This window comes from Prionailurus bengalensis, chromosome A1 (assembly GCF_016509475.1).
Source record: "Prionailurus bengalensis isolate Pbe53 chromosome A1, Fcat_Pben_1.1_paternal_pri, whole genome shotgun sequence".
Taxonomy (NCBI): Eukaryota; Metazoa; Chordata; class Mammalia; order Carnivora; family Felidae; genus Prionailurus; species Prionailurus bengalensis.
Genome location: NC_057343.1, coordinates 71,170,141 through 71,187,997, shown reverse-complemented (window position 1 = coordinate 71,187,997; position 17,857 = coordinate 71,170,141). Strand labels below are relative to the sequence as shown.

The 17,857-nt window shown below is 38.6% G+C and overlaps 1 protein-coding gene across 1 annotated transcript in view; it reads right to left on the bottom strand.

Moving 5' to 3' along the window:
- TM9SF2 (transmembrane 9 superfamily member 2) overlaps positions 1-17,857 on the bottom strand; it is a 65,474-nt gene that overhangs the window by 35,849 nt on the left and 11,768 nt on the right. The window contains exons 2-4 of the mRNA XM_043582313.1: positions 10,327-10,394; positions 6,927-7,020; positions 202-329 (exon numbers count right to left, since the gene is read on the bottom strand). Coding sequence (XP_043438248.1) covers positions 202-329; positions 6,927-7,020; positions 10,327-10,394 — 290 coding nt within the window. The remainder of the gene's footprint in view (positions 1-201; positions 330-6,926; positions 7,021-10,326; positions 10,395-17,857) is intronic.

Below are 17,857 nucleotides of genomic sequence, written 5' to 3'. Positions count from 1 at the left end.
CAGTTAAAAATGATACTTTAAGCTGTCAACCTTAGTAATCCTTGGCACCTAAAAGTCAGACTTCATGCTATTACTATCAACAAAAAAATCAACGGATTTGCTATATTTTATAGAGTTAATGAAGTAATTTATACAGTCAACGAAACAGAGGTTTCATCTAGAAAAGGAAAATACCAACAGTCCAAAATCTCCATGTCTTACCAGTGATGTTGATAATTCAGTAGCATGCTTTTTTTCAAGAATTCTAATTTTTGTTTGTCTTCAGCTTTCTCTGTATGGTATGTTTTTGTACAGACAAGCTTGCAGGTCTCCTCCTTATTAAATGTAAACTGTATTAAAATAAAGTGAAAAGCAAATTAAAAAATATCTAGGTCCTTCACACCTATGCCATAAGCAGAGTAAAAATACTGGTTTTGTCAAATTACTTCAGTGCATTAATATTGATAATATTGTAAAATTTCTCATACTTCAATTACATTTAAATTTTAATCTATTTCTCTAAAAATCTAAATCAATTTTTCTTTTGATAAGTAACAGTTTTTATTTTTATTTTCGATAATTTGAATCCACTCACCTTTTAAATGTAAATGAACCTTAAAAGGGGAAAAAAAACATATGTAGAACAAAATGGAAATCAGTTCTTCTATAGTAATGGCCTCTGATGTTTTGAAATTATGGAGTTGAAGGCTTTCTAGTAATAAGCAGACAAGTTTTTATGCCCATATATTCATTTGACAGATGTTTGTTAAGTGCCCCCTATGAGCCAGGTAATAGAGATTCAGCAGTAAGTAACAGACTGTGATGACACAAGAAAAAGTCAAATTTGGATGTCTAAAACTCAGGGTAAATGTGCTTCTCTTTTTACACACATTTGAAAAGACTGTCAATTTTCATGATCTTATTTAAATAAAATTGAAACAAATAAGGTTTAAACAAAAATTAATAATTTAGAAGTTAAAACACTAAGGAGTCCTCCAATTTTGGAGCCTAGGACTTATTTCATGTGTAAAAATAATGGTATTCATAACATACTGCATAATGTAAGTTTACTTTATCAAGATCCATTTATGTCTTCATTTTAAAAACGTATTTCTGGGGCGCCTGGGTGGCTCGATCGGTTAAGCCTCTGACTTGGGCTCAGGTCATGATCTCACGCCTCGTGGGTTCGAGCCCCATGTCAGGTTCTGTGCTGACAGCTCAGAGCCTGGAGCCTTTCAGATTCTGTGTCTCTCTTTCTCTCTGCCCCTCCCCCGCTTGCACTGTCTCTCTCTCTCTCTCTCTCAAAAATAATAAACATTAAAAAGTAAAAAAAAAGTATTCCCTAGTTTTCTAAAGGCTGTAATTTATTAAACTATATATAGTCTGCAATTGTAACCATTCAATAAACTCAAACTTTATTACATGGAGTTAAAAACAAAACAAAACAAAAAAACCTTGCATATGTTTCACTTTTAAGCAGTTCAATCCTTTGCAATGATTAAAACACCTAAACCAGTTTTTGTGCATGAGCTGGCAGAGGAGAGCTTCAAGCGCAGCCCACTGCTGCCACCTGTCAGCTAAGAGTTAAGTTTTGTCTACATTGCTACTTCTGTAAATGTAGCAATGTTTGTGCAATTATCTAATATTCTTAACCTTATATACACCTTGTAAGTTCCTTTTTAAAGGGAGAAAAATGAAAAAAAAGAAGTATACATACTAAGGAATTAGAGGGTAAGTGTCAAATTTACATTCAGCATAGACACTGCTAGTTATACTAAAAGTGGCAAATCTTACGCCTCAATCCAGTGCTTACTGGGTTTAGGCAAGTCAACTCTGTGTTCAACTGTGAAGGAAAATAGTAAAACTAGAGAGGATGCTTAATCATCATAATAAGCATTTATTAACTCATGTAATCCTCCCACCTTTGAGGTAGTCTCTTTTGCTGAATCCTTCTCATCTTCCTCACCTAGTAACACCGAGTGCCCCAAGGCTCAATCCTTGGAATCCTCCTCTTCATTATCTATACCCACACCCCCTTGGGGATCTCATGAGTTCCTGATACACTGATTTTTATACCAATGATGATTTTCAAATGTATATATCTAGGCTGAACCCCCTCCTCCAATGCCAGACACATATATTCAAGTGTTTACATCTCTATTTAGATGCCTAATTTCCCATTCCCCCCAAACCTGCTCTTCCCAGACTGTCCCATTCTAGAAAACAGGAAATCCACACCCCACATGCCATGCCTTAGCAAATTCTGTTGTACTGACCCCACCTTCAAAATGTAGCCAGCTTTTCAGATTCTGACAACACAACACCTACTCCTATACTCCATGGTCTGAGCTATTATCGGGTCTCCACGATTGTGTCAGCCTCCTAACCAGTCTCCTGGCTTCTCTCCTTGCTCTCCCATGGTCCTCCTCAACACAGCAGCCCTAGTGATCCTGTTAAAATTTAAGCCTACTCAATATCCTTCAGTGTTAACCATCTTGCTCAGATATACAAGCCAAAGTCTTTACAGTGGCCTAGGAGTTCCTATGTGATATGGTCCCATTGTTTCTCTGCCCTCATTCCCTGCTATTCTCTATCTTGCTCACTCGCACAAGTCACACCAACTATTTCTGTACCTTCAGCCCACCAGGCAAGCTCACATCTTAGAACAGGTGCATGTGCTGCTATCTTCACAGAGAACATTCCCCCAGATATTCACATGGTTCACTCCTTTACTTGCCTCAGGTCTTTTGCTCGAATGTTACCTTCTCACTCAGCAAGACTTCTGCTGGCCCATTTAAAATTGCCAATTCTTCATTCACCTTCCCTGACTTATTTTTGATAGTTTTTCCATCAGCAATGGACACAGTATGTACTTTAGTAATTCATTTTGTTTCCTTCTCCTCATCAGAATATAAGGTCCATGAGGACAGAGATTTTTGTCTCCGATCACTGCTGCATGCCATACCTACCACAGTGCCTGGAACGAACATACTAACTGAGCAAATGAATATGGATGACTGGTTAGATCTGGGATGAGTCTATGACCCTGAGAATGTGGCTCCAGCTTCACATAACACACACAATCTTGTTTTCCTGACCTCAACAGCAGTCATAGATAAAAGACAGCAAAGCAGATTTGAGGTTTTGTTTTGTTGCTGGTTGTTACCATTGTTTTTACTGCAGATCTAAAATAAGGCAAAATAAGAGGTGCCTGGGTGGCTCAGGTGGTTAAGCATCGGAGTTTGGCTCAGGTCATGATCTCACAGTTTGTGAGTTTGAGCCCCATGCCAGGCTCTGTGCTGACAGCTCTCAGAACCTGGAGGCTGCTTCAGATTCTGGGTCTCCCTCTCTCTCTGCTCCTCCCCGACTCGTGCTCGCTCTCTCTCTCTCTCTCTCTCTCTCTCAAAAATAAACGTTAAAAAATAAGGCAAAATTCTATGAAAATAAAGGACAAAGAATACTGAATCAATACTGAAAAATACGAGTCATTGCATTTATGGCTGACTTGAATGAAAATCTAATCTTTTTTTTTTTTTTTTAACGTTTATTTTTGAGACAGAGACAGAGCATGAACAGGGGAGGGGCAGAGAGAGAGGAAGACACAGAATGGAAGCAGGCTCCAGGCTCCGAGCCATCAGCCCAGAGCCCGACGCGGGGCTCGAACTCACGGACCGCGAGATCGTGACCTGAGCCGAAGTCGGACGCTCAACCGACTGAGCCATCCAGGCGCCCCGAAAATCTAATCTCTTATCCCCATGTTTCTGTTTACCTATGCCTTAGTCTTAAGAAATGCCTACTCTGTCTCTTTAAGCTTGGGGGACTTAAAGATTTTGTTTTAGCACAAATCTTGATCCTAAAAACTCCTAGGAAACTCATACAAAATGTGAGATGCATGTCTCTCCATTTTAAAGCACTCCTGTTCTATTTTACCTCAACTCCTGGTTCAAAATTAAATGTGCAAAGTACTAGGCCTAGAAGAAGGGTCCTTTGCATAAGCAAGGCTGTCTTTTCCTGTAAATAAATATATCCTGGAGGGAACCTACCATGGACAGAATTTGCCCTTAAATTCTTTCTTAAATTCTTCTTAAATTTCTTCCCCAAAGGGACAAACTTCTTCCGGGATTTGAATATTTTGCTGGCCTTTCCTCTGTTTATCTGCAACCTGCTATGAGCTGTTTACTGCAAGAAACTCCTGCTGTCCCTCAAGTTCACTGACAATGTTATTGATGCTCTTTCCTTCCATTATTTGTCAAGGCAGAATGATGGGGCTGGGGCACCACAGGAATATCTTAAGTTGATTGTATAATTTAATAAATATGCCTGAAAATCACCCTCTACTATAAAAACAGTACAATAACTTCCAAAGTAATCTTTCAAAATATCACATCAGGGAGTGATCCACAATTAAGATGATACACAATTAATATGCTTGCCCGGCACAGTAATACCCATGTCCATATACTTTGAGCTCCTTCCTTCCCAGTGGCCTCATCCCATATGCCTTCAAATCTGTCTTTGAAAAAATTTTAAACTACGGGCATCTTTAGGGTAGAAATTTTAAAATTGTAATTATTTTAAGAGGACTTATGGTTGAAAACTGTAAAATCGTATACTTATGTGGACTAAACTTGCACAATTATGCGTCTTTTCCCCAGTGTAGTGTAGTGTTAGAGGGGATTAGGTGGGTAGTGGGACAACTCTAGGTTTGGGGATTTGCTGGACAGATGCTCAGCGCAATGAAGTGCCAAAGAAAATAGATGGCAGTGCTTAGTGAGAAGCAGAGAAGGCAGCTAACCATAGGGTCTATCTCATAGAAGACAAGGATGAGACACTGAGAGAGGAATTAGCCTGGGGAATAAAACCTGGAGTCAAGTTACAGCAATTAAAATGAATACAGACAGATGTCCAAAGTAGAGACTTAAAGGAAAAATTCACAGTGCAGAACAGTATGTTAAATCATAAACAAGTCAAGTCTAATTTTATTTATATATGGTTGTAAGTACATGGGAAATTTCAGGAAAGATTAATAAGAAACTGTGATGTAATGGGGCGCCTGGGTGGCTCAGTCGGTTGAGCATCCGACTTCGGCTCAGGTCATGATCTCACGGTTCGTGAGTTCGAGCCCCGCGTCGGGCTCTGTGCTGACAGCTCTGAGCCTGGAGCCTGCTTCAGATTCTGTGTCTTCCTCTCTCTCTGCCCCTTCCCCACTCATGCTCTGTCTCTGTCTCTCACAAATGAATAAACGTTAAAAAACAATTTTTTTTAATTAAAAAAAAAAGAAACTGATGTAAAACTGGGGGTAGGGGGAGAAAGACTTACTTTTCATTTCATATTATTCTGCATCATTTAAGTTTTTACATGGTGATACATTGTTATGATAAACTAGTTTAATTTTTCTAAAAGAGAGTGAGCATCATTCTTTGTGTAGCAGGGGGAAAAGATGTAAAATGAACAGGGTACTGCACAACATGGAAGAAAAATAGGCTTAAGTGTTTACAGATTTAAAAGAATAATTCCAGGGAGCGCCTGGGTGGCTCAGTTAGTTGAATATCCAACTCTTGATTTCGGATCAGGTCATGATCTCACAGTCATGGGATCAAGCCCCACATCGGGCTCTGTCCTGACAGTGTGGGGACTGCTTGGGATTCTTTTTCTTTCTTTCTTTCTTTCTTTCTTTCTTTCTTTCTTTCTTTCTTTCTTTCTTTCTTTCTCTCTCTCTCTCTCTCTCTCTCTTTTTCTCTCTCTCTTTCTTTCTCTCTCTCTCTTTTTCTCTCTTTCTCTCTCTCTCTTTCTCTCTCTCTCTCTCTCTCTCTCTCTCTCTCTCTCCCCTTCTCCCTCTCCCTCTCTCCCTGCCTCTCCCTGATTTGCACTCTCTCTGTCTCTCTCAAAATAAATAAATAGGGGTGCCTGGGTGGCTTAGTCAGTTAAGCATCTGACTTCAGCTCAGGTCATGATTTTGTGGTTTGTGGGTTTGAGCGCTGTGTCCGGCTCTGTGCTGACAGCTCAGAGCCTGAGGCCTGCTTCAGATTCTGTGTCTCACCCTCCCTCTGCCCCTCCCCCCCCCTCTCTCTCAAAAATAAACATTAAAAAAATTTTTTTTAATAAACTAAAAAAAAAAAAGGAGTAATTCTGGGTGATGATGGAGTACATACATTGAAGACAGTATCTTATATTGTGCTTAGTTTGGTTTCTAAAAATATACCGAGAACATTCCAAATATACTTTCAATGGTCAAAAGAGAAAGGTTAGCTTCCCAAAACCCCCAATGGGGGAACCCAAGTAGTGCTATACTTGCTAGGAGAGAGTAGGTAAATATGTATGAATACTCCCAAAGAGGGAGAAGGAGATGTGGAGCAGCTGCGGCAACTTTTCATGACGGAGGCCTGGGTTTCTGGTCCCTCTGTAACATAAGGAAGAGCGTCTTGAGTCCTATCCTTTAGGCCACCAACTTATCATTTAGAATACTGATATATGAGGGGGGCCTGGATGGCTCAGTTGGTTGAGCATCTGACTTTGGCTCAGGTCATGATCTCGCAGTTTGTGGGTTTAAGCCCTGCATCAGGCTCTGTGCTGACAGCTTGCTCAGAGTCTGCAGTCTGCTTCAGATTCTGGGTCTCCTTCTCTCTCTCTGCCCCTCCCCCGCTCATGCTCTGTCTCTTTCTGTCTCTCAAAAATAAATAAATGTTAAAAAAATTAAAAAAAAAAAAAACAACTGATATATGAATGTTTGTTAAGACAAATTTATCCGTGACATATCATGAGGAGAGGGATCCTTCTAAACCGTAACATTAAAAAATTATTCCCAGAGCTAAAAGAGAAATGAAATCCTCTTTAGATATAACAGCTAAGTTATCTTAGGCTTTTCTGCAAGGAAAAAATAAAGAAAAAAGAATGAATGAGAAAGAAAGGAACAACTAAATGACCTCTATGTCACACTGAATACCAACCTTATATGGTGAAGGTTCAATTCTTTCCCCAAATAACACCTGACCAAGATTTTCAGATGGGCGTTTTCCTTCTGATGCTTGGCAAAAATCAAACCTGGGGGGGGGGGGGGAAGTATTTAAGCTTTTACACATAAAAGGAAACAATGACATATCAAGCCCCTATTCAATCTAGAGGGCAGAAATTAAGTACTGATCATTCCAGTAGCTCTAGTAGTTGAATAAGAAATATATTCACACTCCAAGTTCCATGTACATCTCCCCAAAGCAAAAAAGCAAAACGTCAGAAAATTATGCCCGAGAAAACTTTGATGTCTAAATATCTTTTATGAAGATGTAAATTACAGAATTTAAAAAGTTAACACGATATACTTATTTTTGTTCATTCCAATGATAAAACTGGTATCTTTCTTCTTCAAGCAAATTTTCCATTAACTTATTTCCTTTTGTTCTAACTTTCTAATCCAAAGCTTTAATTAATAATAACATTTCAGGAAGATATGTCAAAGTTCCCTGGGTTTATGCCTCATCCCTATACAATGGCTAACACATCCCAACATGAGAAGCATGGCAAGACAGACCCTAGAGAGCAGAGAATTGTGAAGAAGCCATAATCAGTCAGCTATAAGGTTCTCTGTAATTCCCTTGTATTATTACCCAGGTTTCAAAATAATTTGCTTTAAACATTACAGTCAAATTTCAGCTTTGCTACAGAAAATTAAAGGACAGTTCTTGTGTTCATTCTGGAATGATATGGGAGCACTCAGGACCCATGCAGTGATGGCTACAGATTAGATTCCCAAAACAAAGATGAATCTTCGGTGATAAAAAACAGGCTGGTTGAGGGCGCCTGGCTGCCTCAGTTGGTGGAGCATGCAACTCTGGATCTTGGCATTGTGAGTTTGAGCCACACGTTGGGCATAGAGATTACTTAAAAATCTTAAAAAAAAACAAACCCACAAAACTGGGGCCAGGAAGTCCTCAAATGAAGACTTTCCATGTAGTGGACGTAAGAGATCCACTGAATTTTCCCCGATACATCCCACAAAGATTTCAGGAAATATGTTTGTTTATTTAACAAAACAAAAGAAACAAAAACTGAAAAGAGCATTTAGGTCTCGTCTCCAATAGTTACATAAATAACAGTCCATCCATTTATGAATGTTGTACTTCCTTCTAATACGTAGTTAGGCATCTGGATTCTAATAGGATAGTCTCACTTTTTGGTGTGTGTTTTTCTATAGTAAGCACATATTTTCTTTTAAACCTCTTAAATACAACAAAAATTTAGAAGCCAGATAAAATTTAGGAACTGTTTTATACTCAATAGGGTACATAGTGATCAAATGAATAAAGGTTATATATACATAAAAATTTTTTTATAATATCAAAAAAGTTAAAATAATAAAATGTTCAAAAACAGAGATATAGTGGAACAAATTATACACAACTCTACACAACCTCTACAATGAAACAACAAACAGGGGTGCCTGGCTGGCTCAGTTGGTAGGGCATGCAACTCTTGATCTCAGGGTCATGAGTTCAGGCCCCACACTGGGTGAGAGCTTACTTTAAAAAACAAAACAAGGGGCGCCTGGGTGGCTCAGTCAGTTGGGCGTCCGACTTCAGCTCAGATCACGATCTCACCGTCCGTGAGCTCGAGCCCCGTGTAGGGCTCTGGGCTGATGGCTCAGAGCCTGGAGCCTGCTTCCGATTCTGTGTCTCCCTCTCTCTCTGACCCTCCCCCGTTCATGCTCTGTCTTTCTCTGTCTCAAAAATAAATAAACGTTAAAAACAAAAAACAAAAAAAAAAACAAAAAAAGCATAAACAACTACGAAAAAGACTGGGGTAGCTATGGCTGTGTATTAACGTGAAAAGATTAGATGAGAAAAACAAGGTGCAAAACTACTTTTGTTTAAAACAAAAATGTATAGATGTGGTTAGGTACATTAGAATATGCAGAGAAAAAAATGTAGGAGGAGCAGAAAACAAAGCAATTATTTCTGGGGATTGATTATGAAGGACATAAGAATTTTGTTAAGGGGCACCTGGGTGGCTCAGTTGGTTGAGCGTCTGACATCAGCTCAGGTCATGATCTAACCATTGATAAGTTTGAGCCCCACATCAGGCTCTGTGCTGACAGCTCAGAGCCTGGAGCCTGCTTCAGATTCTGTCTCTTTCTCTCTCTGTCCCTCTCCTGCTCGCCCTGTGTGTGTCTCTCTCAAAAATAAACATATAAAAACAAAAAAAAAAGAATTCTGTTTAAAATTATGTGGAGTTTGGGGGCACCTGAGTGGCTCAGTCAGTTAAGCTTCGGGCTCTTGATTTCTGCTCAGGTCAGGATCTCACGGTTGGTGGGATTGAGCCTCTGTTAGGCTCTGGGCTGACGGTACGGAGCCTGTTGGGATTCTCTCTCCCCCTCTCTCTGCTCCTCCCCTGCTCGCTCACACGGCATACACATGCACTCTTTCTCTGAAAATAAATACATAAACTTAAAAATCTTTTGAGTATTTTTATAATTAAAAAATCTATTTTTTTAAGTTTATTTATTTATTGGGGGATGGGTGGCAGAGAGGGAGAGGAAGAGCAAGAATCCCAAGTAGGCTCTGTACTATCAGCACTAAGCCCAACTCAGGGCTCAATTTCACCACCATAAGATCATGACCTGAGCTGAAATCAAGAGTTGGACACTCATGGGGCACGTAGGTGGCTCTGTAGGTTGGGCATCAGACTTCAGCTCATGTTACTGAGTTTGAGCCCTGCGTCGGACTCTGTGTTGACAGTATGGAGCCTGGAACCTGCTTCTGATTCTGCGTCTCCCACTCTCTCTCTGCTTCTCCCTGACTCATGCTCTGGATTGCTCTCTCTCTTAAAAATAAACATTAAAAAAAAAAAAAAAAAGTTGGACACTTAAGTGACTAAGCTACATATAGGTGCCCCTATAATTAAAAAATTGAAAGAAAACACAATGGCTTTTTGTCCACTGAGATAAAAAAGGAAATCCACTGTTTTAGTTGGTGCTTCTATTGAAAAGATCACATTTCACATTCTAACCCTACCTTGGAATAAAGAATACCCTTTAAAAAATGTTTTTAGGCCCTGTACATTTTTAAAGCACATATAAATTTATCCATAACTATGGAGAAAATAAAATTCTAAAAGTACAAAATTCTGATAAGTCGTATACAATTTTATTTTTTTATTTTAGAGAATCTTAAGCAGGATCCATGCTCAGAATGGAGCCCAATGCTGGGCTCGATCCCATGACCCTGGGATCATGACCTGGGCCAAAATCAAGAGTTGGACACTCAACGGACACTCAACTGACTGACACTCAACAGAGCTAACCAGGCAACCTGAGTTACATGCAATTTTATATAAAAATCAAGCTAAAAAACTTACGCTGTGTATTCATAAGGAAGAACAGATTCCACTGAATCAAGCCTGTTCACGAATAGTTCTATTTCAGCCTGAAAATGAGGAAACACAGAATTAGAATATAAACTGGAGATCAAAACTTAAGTCATGTTTAGAACTGAAAAATAATTTGACGTGTTTGAAATTAAAACTTTATGATATTTAAACATTTCTCTCATAAATCCATTCACTAAGTGGGCTTATATACAGTTAAATTACAACAAAATATTTTCATAGTTGAAAATGTCTCCAATAATTTCTAAATGTTTTTTAAGTTGTAAAATTTCTTAAAAATTAAGATATTTAAATCATTCATCATGTCAATATAGATGCCATTCTTAAAAGTCTGTTTTTCAAAATCAATATTTCATTCTGCAGCACAAAAATAATTTTTATTTTTAAACAACTTTTTCTTAAACATTCTCATAGCAGTCAAGAAATGCTTCCAAGTCAGAAGAAATTTCTAGATCAACTATACTAGAAATACAACCACTGCTCTTAAACAGGAGATAGACAATGGAAAGATGATTTAACTTTGGAGGACTGCTCTGATTCAATTGGAGAGTGCTTAACTACAAAGGTAATAACAGTGAAGAAATTCACAAAGACCAAATCAAATTCCACAATGGGGAAAGAGGAGAAAAGTTATATCACCTTCCTAGGAAATACAGGCTAATTTAAAGCCATACTTCCTTTTATTTATTTATTTTTTATAGTTCAGCTTTTTTTTTTTCCAATTTATTTTTAAAATTTTATTTAAATCCAAGTCAGTTAACATATCGTGTAATAATGGTTTCAGGAGTAGAATTTAGTGATTCATCACTACATACAACACCCAGTGCTCATCCCAACAAGTGCCCTCCTCAAAGCCTGTCACCCATTTAGCCCATAGCCCCACCCAACACGCCTCCAGCAACCCTCAGTTTATCCTCTGTACTTAAGAGTTTCTTCTGGGGGTGCCTGGGTGGCTCAGTCAGTTAAGCTTTCGACTCCTGGTTTCAGCTCAGACGCAGGTCATGATCTCATGGTTGGTGAATTCGAGCTCCACAACAGGCTCTGCACTGACAGTGCAGAGCCTGCTTGGGATTCTATTTCCCTCTCTCTGTCCCTGCTGTGCTCGCTCGCTCTCTCTCTCTCTCTCTCTCAAAATAAAATAAACTTTAAAAAGTTATTAAAAAAAAAAGAGTCTCTTCTGGTTTGCCTCCCTCTTTGTTTTTATCTTATTTTTCCTTCCTTTCCCCTATGTTCACCTGTTTTGTTTCTTAAATTCCACATGAGTGAAATCATATGATACTTATCTTTCTCTGACTGACTTATTTTGCTTAGCGTAATATATTCTAGTTCCAATCATGTTGTTGCAAATGGCAAGATTTCATTCTTTTTGATTGCCAAGTAATATTCCAGTGTGTGTATGTGTGTGTGTATGTATTATACATATATATACCAAGCCTCTTTTTTTTTTTTTAATGTTTACTTTTGTAAGAGAGAGGAAGAGAGAGAGAGAGAAACAGGATCTGAAGTGGACTCTGCACTGACAGCAGAGCCCGAAGTGGGGCTCGAACTCCCAAACCATGAAATCGTAACCTGGGCCAAAGTCAGATACTTAACCAACTGAGCCACCCAGGCACCCCACCTCTTCTTTATCCATTCATCGGTTGATGGACATTTGGGTTCTTTCCATACTTTGGCTATTGTCGATAGCACTGTTATAAACATTGGGGTGCATGTGCCCCTTCAAAGCAGCATTTTTGTATCCTTTGGATAAATACCTAATAGTGCAATTCCTGGGTCATAGGGTAGCTCTATTTTTAATTTTTTGATGAATCCCCACACTGTTTTCCAGAGTGGCTACACCAGTTTGCATTCCCACGGGCAGTGCAAAAGTGTCCCCTTTCTCCACATCCTCGCCAACATCTGTTGTTTCCTGAGTTGTTAGTTTTAACCATTCTGACAGGTATAAGGTGGTATCTCATTGTGGTTTTGATTTGTATTTCTCTGAGGATGAGTGATATTGGGCATCTTTCCATGTGCCTGTTAGCCGTCTAGATGTCTTCTTTGAAAGTGTCTGTTCATGCCTTTTGCCCAAGCCATACTTCCTACTGAAGCTCCCCAAATGTCTCCAAGATATATTTGAAGTTCTGCAGAACCCAAAATACATATCCACTCTCAATAGGGGCTCACTGCAATTCATGACAGAATTCTTTAGTTAAGGTTGAAGAAGCCAGTAAGTAATTTATGCCCTGAAGTGCTTTACGTGCTAACCAAAAACATTTACATAGGAGCTGTTTACCTTGGATAAGTATATTAATAGAGTTAGACTGCTATGGCTGTCTCTGGACTCTAATCATGGGGCTACCTGGAATGGCACAAAGCCACATTTGTCACTTTGATCTTGTTCACTGGTACTGTGGACTAAGCAGTCCTCTATACTTGTTAATACCCCAAAGGTGAGACAAGATGTTTGATGTAGTTTGTACAAATAATACACTGCCACTGGAAAAGCAAAGGATACAGACTCTAGGGCCAGTTTGCCTGGGTTCAAATCCCAGCACTTACTATTTGGTCAAGTTATTTAACATCTCAGTTTCCTTATCTGCAAAATGGGGATACAGTATTTACCTCATAGAGGTATGAGGATTAAATGAGTTAACATTTATAAAGTACTTAAAAACAGTGCCTAAAACATGAAGTGCTATATATTTGTTAAGTGAATAAAAGCAAATGAATTTAATGATATTCAGAATAGGAAATGCCTAAACTACACTGCTCTTTTGCCAAAATAAATGCTCACCCGATATTCCTAATATACAATGGAAGATAAAACATTAGTCTTTGTATATAGCAGTGAAAACAGTATCATATTCAATCCCTAAAATTATAAGGAAATGAAATTACTCAATGGCAACACTGTCTCAAACATACACAAAAAATTTAACTGTGTGTCCTTGCATAAAACATTCTTTATCATTGGTTTAAATTTTAGCTAAGAAGATAATGGGACATGACATGTAAGCATTACAGAATGCTTGAATAATTAACACAAATATACCTAAACCTAACTGTTGTGAAGGCAAATTTCCCAGTTGATGGCTTACTCTGCCCAAATAATATTCACTAATTATAAGAGATCAACACTGCTATGAAGATACTTGAGAATCTAAGCATTCTATTTAATGTATCTTAATGAAGACTGAAAGATCCCTAAAAAGCTAATCCAGTTCACATTTCTAGATTTCTTTTTAGGAAGAAACGCAGCTATTATATTCTATAGAACTTTCTAGGTTTTCAGTTTCAAAATCTGTAGAGCCACATTTTCACCACGGAAGTTGAATCCCTTGTGCCACAATTAAACCTATTCCTTACTTTCAACTTCATTCAGTACAAAGTGATCGAGAGCAGGGACTTTGAAGCTACGCTGCCTGAGTTTAAATCCTGAAAATGACGTTTACTAGCTATGTGATCCTGGGTAAGTTTCTTCACTTAACTCAGTTTTCTCATTTGTAGAATGGAAGTAATAATTAACTCCTGCTTCAAGCTGTTTTAAGAAGATTCCAGAGCAGTACTTGGTACAAAATACTAAGTAGTCACTATTATGCAGCAATGCCCAACAGGACTTTAAAGAAGGATGGAAATATTCTTTTTTTTTTTTTTTAACTTTACTATTTTCTTTTTAAGTTTATTTTATTTGAGAAAGAGCAGGGAAGGGGCAGAGAGAGGGGAGAGAGAAAATCCTAAGCAGGCTCCACACTGTCAGCATGGAGCACTACTCAGGGCTCAATCTCACTACCATGAGATTGTGACCTGAGCCAAAATCAAGAGTTGAACGTTTAACTTACTGAGCCACCCAGGCGCCCCAATGATGGAAATATTCTTATCTGCACTGTCAAATACACACATGGCCATTTGTCACTTAAAATGTGGTTAGCAGGGTTAAAGGACTGAATTGTTTAATTATGTTTGAAAAGTCACAGGAGGCTAATGGCTTCTGTACCAGAAAGCACAGTAACATAAAGAAATGCTGCTTAGTAACATTTATATGCCCTTTTCATATACTTATTATTTTTTACTCTAATCACTACAATCTTTTCTTTGCCTAAAAATTAACTCTAAAGTTGTTAGTCTATCCTAGAGATCAGCAAACTTTTTTTTTTGTAATGTTTATTCATTCTTTGAGATAGAGACAGAGTGTGAGTAGGGGAAGGTTAGAGAGAGGGAAACAGAATCCGAAGCAAGCTCCAGGCACTGAGCTGCCAGCACAGAGCCTGATGCAGGGGGGCTCGAACTCCTGACCACGAGACCATGACCTGAGCTGAAATCAGATGCTTAACCAGCTGAGCCACCCAGATGCCCCCAAGATCAGTAAACTTCTTAAAGGGCCAGAAAGTAATCACTTTAGGCTTTGAAGTTTACAGTCTCTGCCAACGTACAGCATGAAAGCAGCCACAGATGTTACACAGGTGAAATGAGTGCGGCTGTAGCCCAATGAAATTTTATTTATGGGCACTGAAATTCGATTGTCATGTAATTTTCATTCATCACTAAGTATTATTCTTTCAAATTTTTCCAATCACTTAAAAATATAAATGCAATTCTTAGCTCAAGGGCCCTACAAAAGCAGTCTGCACACTGGACTGGACAACCTTTGAGCTCTGCTTTCTAGCTATTTTTCAATATTCCATAAATTAACATCTTAGAGAACCCAAAATAGGGCATAGGGTCCAAAGAGCTGTTGCCATGTGAAAAATTTCAGGACACTGTCCAAGGGCATATAAATTTAGGGTAAAATTTTCTTCCATTTCTACTCAATGGATGAGACAAGAATTTTTGCTTAGCCTATGACGTTCACTCTGAAGTTTCATGACACATCTTTTGGCTACAGGATTATACAGTGAGAGAAAACCCTATTTTCATTTTCTGACTTTCTCCTATCTCCTTTGAGTATTAATCTTTCAAAACAGAAAGGTCTTAATCTTTTCAATTATCTCCTTGATCATGCCAGCTGCTTTTCTCAGGACCTCACCCTACTCTCATACCTTTCTTAAAAGGTATGTCATTAAGAATTATAGGCAGAGGGGCACCTGGGTGGCTCAGTCAGTTAAGCATCTGACTTCGGCTCAGGTCATGATCTCCCGGTGTGTGGGTTCGAGCCCCGTGTCGGGCTCTGTGCTGATGGCTCAGACCCTGGAGCCTGCTTCGGATTCTGTGTCTCCCCCTCTCTCTGCCCCTCCCCTGCTCACACTCGGTCTCTCTCTCTCCCTCAGAAATAAACGTTAAAAAAGAAAAAAGAATTACAGGCAGAATTCAAGGTTTAGACATCAAAGTGTCATGTACACATAGAATGACATTGTTTTTCATTAGCCTTTTGGCCATAAGCATAAATGCTTCAATGACATTCTTCATCTCTTTCCCATGTTCTATAAATGATAGCTCACAACTCATCATCTCAAAAATATATTATTTGATTTTCTTAAAGTATACCTTTTTAACTTGTCCATGACCAAATTAATTTACTTTTTGCTCTCTTTTATTTTTTATTTTATTGTTTTCTTTAAAAATTTTTTATGTTTATTTATTTTTGAAAGAGAGAGTGTGAACAGGGGAGGGACAGAGAGAGAGGGAGACACAGAATAGAATCTGAAGCAGACTCCAGGTTCTGAGCCGTCAGCACAGAGCCTAACGTGGGACCCGAACCCACCAACCGTGAGATCATGACCTGAGCCGAAGTCGGACGCTCAACCGACTGAGCCACCCAGGTGCCCCATCTCTTTTTTTAAATGTTTATTTATTTTTGAGAGAGAGACAGAATGCCAGCGTAGGAGGGGCAGAGAGAGATGGACAGAGGGTCCGAAGTGGGTTCCGCACTGACAGCAGAAAGCCAGATGCGGGGCTTGAACTCACAAGTGGTGAGATGGGCCTAAGCCAACACCGGATGCTTAACTGACTGAGCCACCCAGGCGCTCCACTCTTTGCTCTCTTAGATTTAAGAGCACTCCAGGAAATACAGTCCCATTGACTTTACAGTGTGTTACACATGGCAACTTAATACTGCTGGCACATTAAAACATCTCACGTGCATTCTCTTCGCTAAATTTAAGATCCAAATAGGCCTCAGGCACTTGTCCTGGAAGTCTGTCTCTATCTCCCACGGTTTTCACCATTCCCCATGAATTTACTGCCTAGCCTACTCTGCCCAAGCTAACCCATACCAGTTTAAATTCCAATTTAATCTTTTTAAAAGACAATCTTGTCAAAATTTTAGAAATTACATTCACTGGCTCCCTCTAAAGCTACTGTTAAGTGTATTTTGAATAACTCCACAAATCAGGAAAATTTTATTGAAGATATCATGTTAGTCTTCTGTTTATATAATTTAGTATCATTTGACTAATTACTCCCACATACTCATTTTGGTCTATAGCGCAGAGACCCACACACACTTCCCCTTCCTACTTTATTTGCACATTATTAGTTTTTACTCATCTTATCCATGGCATTTTATCTAATATCAAATTCCCATTAAATTAATTTTATCTGTCAACTTTTCCTGACCTAGTAAAGTAGCTTCAAATTCTACTCCTAATAACAAAAGAGTTACAAAACATATGTTTTAGCCTTGCCTTGTGATTTAAAAGGCTGCCCACAAAATTTTCCAAAATAGCCAACTCCAAAGAACAATCCTTCTCACAAATCTTTCACCTAAAAACAGAGTTTATTTTTACACCCAACACATAAGCAGGGAACACAACTTCAGACTGGAGGCTGCATAGCATCAAATTCCTGAATTCATTTCAAATCCTAAGTCTACTACTTTTAATAAATATGTGCTTTTCATCAAGTAGTAATTTTGAATTTGAGAAATGAAATAACAAAACAGGTAACAATACAGAAGCTGGTATACAGTTGGCACACAAGAATTGTAAGATAATGACTAAATAAACATAGCTACTACTATTATTTCAGAGAAAATAGACATTACTGAATCTGAATATTTGTCAGTATAAGGATAACATGGAGAGTTTCTCCTCCTTCCCATTAAAGGACACTAAGACAGTAGCCTTCTGATCTACTGTTTCTGCCCATTAATTGACCTCTTCTCAGCTATTAGCCCAGGGAAGGGGCAGGTAAGAGTTACCACGCACAATTCTCCTAATAACCTTACGAACTAGGAATTGCTTGCTCTACTTTAAGGACATAAGTTCAAAAACTGGATTGCTGACTCAAAAAACTACATGAACTCAAGTGCTGCTACCATCACTTTTCACCTCTGCTGCTCTCAGTCCTGTACATCTTTTCCTTCTTGTCTCTTCTGACACTTTTTCACACTTACTTTTATAGGAAAGTCAGTTTGTCACAAATATCACCATGAAATTATGGACCTTTTTCTATTATTCAGTAAGCTAATCAAAACACACCTTGTATATTCAGTTCATCTTGGCTATTTCTGTGGCACTTTCATTCTTCCTTTAAATTGTAAGAATCTGAAAATTTGAGAATTATTGTCTCACAACATGCTAAG